The sequence below is a fragment of the Propithecus coquereli genome, unplaced genomic scaffold (genome assembly GCF_000956105.1).
Source record: "Propithecus coquereli isolate 6110/MARCELLA unplaced genomic scaffold, Pcoq_1.0 Scaffold250, whole genome shotgun sequence".
NCBI lineage: Eukaryota > Metazoa > Chordata > Mammalia > Primates > Indriidae > Propithecus > Propithecus coquereli.
In genome coordinates, this window is record NW_012148064.1 from 956,473 (window position 1) to 965,810 (window position 9,338).

At 35.3% G+C, this 9,338-nt stretch overlaps 1 protein-coding gene across 1 annotated transcript in view; it reads right to left on the reverse strand.

Moving 5' to 3' along the window:
• The window catches only part of CHL1 (cell adhesion molecule L1-like), a 110,551-nt gene that overhangs the window by 63,713 nt on the left and 37,500 nt on the right, over window positions 1-9,338 (reverse strand). The window contains exons 4-5 of the mRNA XM_012646860.1: window positions 7,984-8,110; window positions 3,175-3,359 (exon numbers count right to left, since the gene is read on the reverse strand). Coding sequence (XP_012502314.1) covers window positions 3,175-3,359; window positions 7,984-8,110 — 312 coding nt within the window. The remainder of the gene's footprint in view (window positions 1-3,174; window positions 3,360-7,983; window positions 8,111-9,338) is intronic.

Genomic DNA, 9,338 nt, shown 5'->3' on the forward strand with positions numbered 1-9,338 from the left:
TCAAGGCTGTCCTGCTCAGAAACAGCTTCTTCTTGGGCCTTCAAATCAAAAACTCTGAGAAAAAGACATCATCATCGAATCCTATTATTTATCTATTATCCTAGGACACACTGTACCTGATGAAAATTACTTATGTTGAAACTTTATCCATTTTCTCATAATTGTACATACAAAATTAAGACGATGAATTTATGTTGCTAAAAACAGAGATGAAAATGTCTGAACACTGAGACTATCTAATAAGCAAGCTAACTGGGGATATCTAACAATAGAAAAACAAAATAAAACATAAAATTTTGTGTCTATAAAATGTACAACATGGTAGTTTTTTTAGTAAAACTGTTTTGTCACAGATTCCCATTAAATATCTATATGCCAATAAATCAAAAATTGTTAGGTTCAACAAACATTGGATTTAATTGCAACTTTTTTAGGAATAGATTTGTTCTTTGAAAATGAGGTTTATCAATGACTGAATTACATGTGAGTTTATGACATCCTTTGAAAATGCAAAATCATTTTGGATTATATTATGAATATATAATTATATATAAGTGCTTTTCTATTATACTTACTAAAATTCAAAAGATTTAAATGATTCAAACATTGATAACATTAAAATTGTTGATGGAAGTTTATTTCAAAATAATCTGTTGAAGTGTGATTGTGACCACATTTTGATTTCTGGATTTAGTATGTTTTAGATGCCATTCTAACATATCTCTTTTTACTATAATTACAATGGCTAATTATTCACATCATGGATATCTAGAACATATAATTGTACTTAGTTAAGACATCCTGGCTGGTTTTGCTTATATATGTATTATAGAATTTGAAATGCAGTTTGACTTCCTATTTAGGATATTATAGCTTAAATAACATGTGTTTAAATAATAACGAAGAAATACCACATACAGAGAAGACACAATACAATCCATGCTTTTACTTAAGCACAATGGGTGTTTCCAGAATGGACTAGATTTTCAAATGACACAATAGCATTGCCATTTTCCCATATGGCTAGTCTTTGTTATTTAATTTGGGTTTCTATAAAAGAGACAAAAAAAAAAAAAAAAGGAAAAGGAGAGGGTGCAGGAAGGCAGAAGAAAATTGAATAACAGTGAACTCATCCATCCAGATGATTAATGAAGGTTATATTTACTGCTTTCACACTTTAAAAAAAAGACTTCTTAAGCTCAATTCGCTTTTCACATATGTGGGTAAAGAGAAACTCCTAAAACATACAACTGAGAGTACATTTAGTAGTTTCTCACTAAGGGGAAAGGATTAAATGTTCCTCATAAAAACATTATTTACATCTCAATAGTGCTAATAGGTGTTTTATGAATAGTGAAAACAATTTGTTCAAGAAACCTACATTCCTTTGGAGTCCTGCAGTCAACATTTTAAATTGCATAATGAATTTTACATCTCTGATTTTCTCTCCCTCCTTTTTTTTTTTTTTTTTTGCAACCCTTGCAATTCTTTTGAAAGCTCCAGTCTTACAGTCAAGAAAACCGTGGCCAGATTGTTAAAATATTCAGCTACCGTAGCAATGTTCCAGCCATCTGGAAGGATTTCTAACAGTCAGCAACTTGCAGCAGGAGAAGCTAACAATTAGACACGTCTGGTTCGTGAGTATGTGAGTGTGCTGTGGAGGGGCTGTGGGCAGGTTATAGAAAAATATCCCTGTTGCACGATGTAGCCAAATTACATAGAAACATCAGCTGACGACTTAAAATACACATAAAATAAATCCTTCAAACTCTTCCTCTCTGAATTTCTTTGTGAATAATTTAATGTCAGAGGAATATATCACTGTTGGCAGATGTCGATGTTAATACATAATATTGGGCTTTCTCCTACATTGGTTTTGCTTTCGTCAAGCCAAAGAAAATAAAATTTTCATCTTTAGTTTTCTGTTCTTCCTATCTTACCTAATAATACTCCTTATGGAGAGAACTTGGAAACACAGTGTTATTTCAAACAGGAACCTGGCTAAATCAATTATCTTAATATTTACTTGTGAGTGGAATTTGTGTCTGAGTCTTTTTTCCCCACATTAATTAAAACAACAAGCCATTACTGAGGTGTTCTCTGTGCAAATTGAAGCTTTAAGAGGTGAGCCTTATTGGAATATTAATGGGTGCCCTAGAGGACTAGGTCACTAAATGGTAGCCTAAAAGAGACAATTCCTTTCAATAGTTAAGTACACAGCACTAAATAAGTACAAATGCAGTAATCATTCCATTAATTTGATCAATACAATGAACTAAACCGTAGGTAGAAGGCCTCAGTGTGATCAGACCCATAGAAAGTAGTCTGCATCAATTAAATTCAGAGGAGGACTAGATGACCTTCACACCTACCAACCAGGTGCAGCCCCAATATCTACATTTCGTGGCTGCCCCATTTTTTAAAAAATGATGCCATCATCACCTACTTATTTCTACAAATACCACAATGAAATGATTGGATTTACAGAGGGAAGATGACCTGAATATAATGTGGTTTTTGCACTTTTGGATAGGGAACTATTATTCATATTTATAGCATACAGACCATAGTCTATTTTTCTTTCCCCATAAATAACATATTGAATATCATCTGAACCCAAAAAATGGCCAAAAAATGTATCTTGAAAGAGTTAAGACAATGATTTGTCTGCCTGTCTTACTTCTTTAAAGAAGAAACTGAGGTATAGAAACGTGAAATAAAGTGACCAAGGACACAGTAAGTTAATTACAGGATTAAGAAGCAAAGTCCAAGTTTTCTTCCAGGCCCATTTCAATTCTTTCTTCCATTGTAATCCTTACTGCTTCTTTTATGATTTGATATTATGCAGTGCCATATGTATATTACAATAAAATCATTTCTCATAATGTGATGATACAGGAAACTAAGTTTAATGACTGTTTGAACAAATCATATGAATTGTCTGTGTTTAATCCCCATCATGAGATATTTTCCTGTCATTTGTCTCTTTTATGTGCTTTTGGGAGATAAATGACAAACCTGCTTAATTGAAGTGTAATATAATTGTCCACACTACGATTAAAAGCTGAAACTGTTGATCTGTTTTAATATATATGATTTAGAGGCAAAGGCCCACTACATGTATGAATTCACTTTTTTTTAAGGTAGAATAATAAACCAATATGGGGAATGTACCTTGCACTATAACATTAAAATCGTGAGTGGCTGTTCCCAAGAAATTGCTGGCTGTGCAGCGATAATTTCCTTTGTCCTCGTAGGATACATTCTCTATCTTCAAAGTCTTGTCATGATTTTCTTTTTTTTCTCTTCCTTTTGGTAAGTCACCACCCATTTTTTTCCAATCAATCTGTGGAGTTGGTCTGCAAGATTAACAAACAGACAAACGGACATTACATTTTTTAAGTGGAAAATATAAAGAAACCCTCAGGACACATCCTTTATCAAGTTGCTTTTACATATGTGCTCAGATTCCACTGAATCACATCAACCTTACCAGTGGACAGACATGCTTACCTCCACCAATGGTGAACATTGACATTAAAACAAGTTCTTTCACTGAATGTTCCTTTAATAGTCTACTACCTCAGAAATTGTCTCTGTCCTCTATGAAGGGGGATAAGTGCTGACTAGGTGTGGCTGGATAAAGGATAAATAATTGGAGCCCAAAGAAATAATATTACAAGATATTTTTCAAGTATGAAAATCTCCCTGTACGAAGTTTGCAGAGGCTAGCGACAGCAGCCCTCTTCCCTGTGTGTTTGAAAAATACAGTAAAGCAGGATCCAACAGTCAGCAGAGAGAAGCAATGATTTCCCCTTTAAACGTGTGAAGCTGACATCAGCTGATATTGGAGGATGTGGCTCAGATGTGAAAGCAAATGTGTTGGTTAGACTGACGAACAGCCCATTCTAGGGCAAGTTGAGGTCTGTGGCACAGACACTGCTACCCAAGTTGTTTTCTCATCCTTCTGGGAAATAGAAGAGGGAATGAACCAAATCTCCCTTGCTTAGGGTTTTTGAAATATTAGCTCACCCAATCAAAACAAACAAACTGAACAGCAAAAACAAAACAAAATCCAGAGTCATAACTTGTCACACACCAACACGATAATTTTTGTAACCATAGTAGGGAGGAAAATAAGACTGGGGAATCACACCAGCTGGGTTTAAGAAAAAATCCCTTCTGGCGAAAACCAAATAAATGGAAAAGTAGTACCCTGTGTGACTTATTTGATTTAAAAATTATGTAGAAAGTATTAATGGCAGATTCTAACTGATGGATAATTTTTTTTCCCTCCTCCTCAGTAGGGCTATATAGGGAATAGAAGAAAATTTTGTTAATTTTATTGATTCTTCTTTTTTCCTGTCAGTATTTCTTTTTATCATTAATAGTTTTAAGTTACTGAGTATATTCTAAAGGTAGGCATTATTATCATTAGTTTACCAGTAAGGAATCTGAAGCACCAAGAAATTAATTTGCTTAATGTCACTGGAATAATTAATGCCATATTAGAACATAAATGCATCTACTCTAAACATGTTCTTCTACCAGTGTATTTGTTATTTGGCACTTTGTAATCTATGTCCTTCCCAATTGTATATTCTTAGAATCTATGATTATAGTCAAATGATCCATTGCTACTTAACAATTGAGCAATTCTCTCAAATTGTATGTGTCAATGTTCTCAAATTATTTGTATTGATAGTGAATGATAAAAATGATTCAGTTATCATGCAAAAAATATTGGAGGTAAAGATGAAGGCCCTAGAATCTACACATATATACTCTTTTCCCCCTCCTTTTAAGGTCCCAAATACTAACCTGCCTTACAGATCTGGAACAATGATCATATACTTTACCAAGCTCAAAACACATGACAAACTTCTGTAGGAAACAGTAATGATGCTCAGACAGGAGGCTGTGAGAGTGTATTAGCTGCTGGCTTCCTGAGTGCACTGCCTAACAGGGTGCATAACCCAGGTCTCCTAACTGCTTGTTTTTCACTCCATCTGTCAAAATGGCAGCTTGCCAAGTTATGGGCTGCTCTGGACCTCAGTTCCCCAAAAACAGCAGTTTTTCATGAGTACACACTTAGTGTGTATAGTGAATAGTGTAAGCATCTCACTTTCTGCAAGATCTCTTTTTACCCACTAGTCTTTGAAAACTAGTCTAACTTCCTTATACCTTTTACCTGAAAGAATAAAAGAAAATGATTATTTATAAATATTAGGTGAACATGAGCTATAATTTATCTCAGGATAAGTCTATACCGTGGCAAGAATTTTCAGCTACGTTCTCACCAATTTTTTTCTCTTTTATTTTTTTCTAAATTTAAGGAGCATTTACTAACAGTATTTGAGCAAACACATTTTGAGGAAAAATATATTGCTTAATCCCCTTTATATACAAATATACACTATATCACAATCTCAAATTTTTGTTCAGGTCCTTGTCTGGCCAACTTTTATTTATATACTTCTTTGTTTATAAAGTAGCATCTTGCAATAGAATCATACCTAGCTGAAACTCATAAATTCACACAACAAAACCAAACAATTTGTGCAGTGCAGATGAGTCTGCAGCTATGGCTGTTTCACAGGTCATGAGTGAGTATGAATTGGTGTACAAATGCAATATTTTCACTGAAAGTAGGACTCCTTGCTTGTCCTTCTCCTGAGGAATAATATTATTATTGTTTGCTCCTGAGGAATAAATACCTTCCTCTCCTAATGTAAAGTGCAAAACGTAGTGCTTGACACAAAATAGTAGCAGGATGTTATTAGGCTCAGAAAATAATATTCCAACATGAAGTCCTTAGAAACAGCCTCAGAAGCAAAAGTTTTTCTCTGACCTTCTCCTGCCCTCCTGTCTCAGTCCCATTCTCCCCTGTGGCTATCCACAGAAACTAGAATTCCTTTTCTCCAAGGCAAGTCATAGAAACCAGAACCCCTTTTTTCGAAAGCCTGCCATAAAACCTAAAAATATTCTGTGTAAATGCTGAACATAAAGAAATTATCTGATCTACCTTGTTTGACTGTAAGTCATAAGACCCCCATTCCAGAGAGGGTCCTGTCCCACACCCAGAAGGAAGGAAAGCATGCTCAGAGAGGCCAAGAGGAATCTAGACAGACAGGCCTCGCTGGGTTTCCCCACTCAATCAGTTAGCATTAGATAATGTCCTTTTTGTCCAATCATATTTCCACACTGCTGTCTATACTTTGTTCAACCTAAGCATAAAAACGGACAATTTCTTTGGGTCTTCATTCTGAAGGCTCCTGGGTATACACATTAAATACATTTGTGTGCCTTTTCTCCTATTAATCAATCTGCCTCATGTCAGTGATTTTCCAGTGAACCTTCAGGGAACCAAAGGCCTTGGCCCCCACCATGTCTTAGCTATAATTATTTTTGTTACTAGGGGAGGTTTGTAGTTTAGAAACCTCTTAGAACAAGTGTTTTAATGTACTCTAAACAACTTTTTAAAAATATATCACCTTCACCTGAAAGAGGACCCAATCAGATAGGATTACCCAACACAAACCCAGGGCAAGTTAGAAGAAAACACGTCAGGTGAAAACTCTGATGACAGTGCATCAGGAATTTTCATGTTCCAAGGACAGCAAGTTCTCATGTCCACTTTGTTTTTAAATACTGTTCCATGACACTTCATTTCTAAAAAGCCCATGAGAGTGTTTCTATTATTTTGAGGACAGTCTGTACAGTTGCCAGCCAATTCAAGAGGTAAATGATGGCATTCGTGGGAAATAAGAAAAAAGAATTACTGAAAGGTTTGCCCTGCCCAAACACCAAAAATAGTGATGAACCTTGAAAGAATTTAATTTTGTCCACTGTAAACACATGTGACTATGACCAGTAGAACAGGTGGTTACCGTCAGGATTCAAAATGAACACGAGGCTTTCATTCATAATACAGAGAAAAAACTTCCTGAACAGAGGCCATGTCATGGCACATCTAACTCACTCATGTCAATACACATTGGCTATTTACGACAGAAAAGTAACCTGGGCATTTTTGCTGGATGGAGAGAGAAATTGACAAAGCTTAGGGGCTGTAAAATGATTAAAATCTACTCCTTTTCTTCATGATCTAATTTAAAACTAGTCATTCAGAAAATACACTGAGTTATGAATGAATATGATCGCTAAAATTTCAAATCTTAGTCTACTAATGTGACTCCCAAAAGCCCTTAGCTTACAGATAATGGTTCAAATCAGTAAACTTGGTGCCGGGAAGATGGAATGCATTTTCCCATGGTATTCCCAATGTTAGGGAGGAACTATAGTGGTAAAAACAGGAGATCTTGTAGGATCAAATATTAAATAAGATGGTCCCTGTTTACACAGACATACAGTAGTTAATACATGTAACAATTTCAAGAGAGGTGACCAAGTAAGGTCCCTTATGGCTTTCTTGGAAGATTTGAAAAAGTGCATTGCTTTTTCAGGGGTGAAGACAGTTCAGTTAATTAGGTTTTGATGTGAAACTCTCTTAAATTATATGGTCTGGACTTCCTTGTGCACAAAGAACAGCAATGTAAAATATAAGATAAATTGTGTTCCTTGGAACCTGAAAAGGGAGAAGAGCTAGTAGCATTGCAAACAGGAGTGGGACAAGATAATACAGCAGAGAGAGAAACCAGGTACCGATAGCAATGGGCTGACTGCTAACAACCTCATGCTTTAAGGATGACATTAGACTTAGCTAAGGAGAATGTTGTCATCGTCCCCTCCATTCACAATATCACAAATTGACAGAGACATCTAATTTTATGTCAATCTCAGTTACTGCCTGAATTCTGTAAAGTGAAGTACAAATTACTTCCTTCAGAAATAAAGTATAGGTTTTATATTGTAAAAAAAGGAAATAACTGAAAAGTGTATATGCAAGCACATTCTTAATTGGTGTCTAATTCTTTACAAAACTCAATGGACAAAGTCATGAGCAGGAGTCAGGTTACTCACAGGCCTTCCGCAAAACATTCAAGCAGCAGGGTGTCCCCTTTGAGGATGGTAACTGAAGACTCACTGCCACCGCCACTCTCGGTAGGAGGCAACAGCAGTCTGGGTTTTCTTTGCTTGATTGAATTCGCTACAAAATAGAAGAGAAAAGTCAGATTTTTTTTCAAGCTAAGATAAAATTCTGTGGCACTAAGTCTTTCTTAAGATGTGTGTGTGTGTGTGTGTGTGTGTGTGTGTGTGTGTGTGTGTGTGTATACACACATACATGTATATATACACATTTCAATATATTTCCATTTAAGTAGACTCCTCTCTTACCATGAAACATGGGTTGTCCCTCAGATGTGTTTCCTAAGCTTTATGAAGCATCAAGTTTTATGAAGGTTATGATTTGAACCACATCTTCTAATTCAGAAGTTGAAACATTATTTAAGATAAATAATTCCTTGATGATGCCTACTATTTTATAGTCTATGCTTGAATCATACCTGGTCATGTTTGATGGCTGTAAGTGTTGCTTTCATTTAATCTGCCTAAGTATCTGATAAGATTCCTATTAAAAACACAGCTTCCCAGACCCTGCACCCAGAAATTCTGACTGAGAAAGCCTGTGGTAGACACCGGACATTTGTGAATTTGTCAAGCGCTTTAGGCAACTCTACTTACAGTCTCAGGCCCTCAAGGAGAAACATTGAGAAATGATTAGCAAGCATTCTCACTAACAACAAATTGAAATGTCCCATTTCTTACTTTGTTAAGAATACTTTTCAAATACAATAGCAAACTAGGAGACTTCCATTTCACTGCAAATTTTGACTTCATTTTTAAACGTTAACATAAATTGTTTTTCTCGTCCAACGTCAATGTGATTTGACATGATATGGAAAGAGAATAAATAGCTGGCATTCTACTATCAGACGTATGAAAGGTACTTGAAGCAGCGTCCACCTAGCTATATACTTCCTTATAAAGGTTTATTTATTGAAAGAAAATTGTTGAATATGTACTATGTGCAATGATTTTTATTGAATGCTGTGAATATACAGCAATATCTATGTTTAAGTTATTTATGTTAAAGAAAACTATGTTGGGGATGAATTATTCTATCTTAAAACTGAGAGTTCTTCAAGAGGAGGCCTCATCTACCTTTGCTGATATTGCCAGTGTATGAAATATCTAAGTCAACTCACTGGTCCACATGACACAAAGACTATTTGTTGCATTCATGAAAATGACTCCCCTCATTATGGAAAACTAGCCTATTAGCCTATATAATTCAGATTTACTCAGGCATTTTCCATAGAACACGAGATCTGGTACACATTCTATGGAAAAAAAAATTAAATAAAAGTTCCATA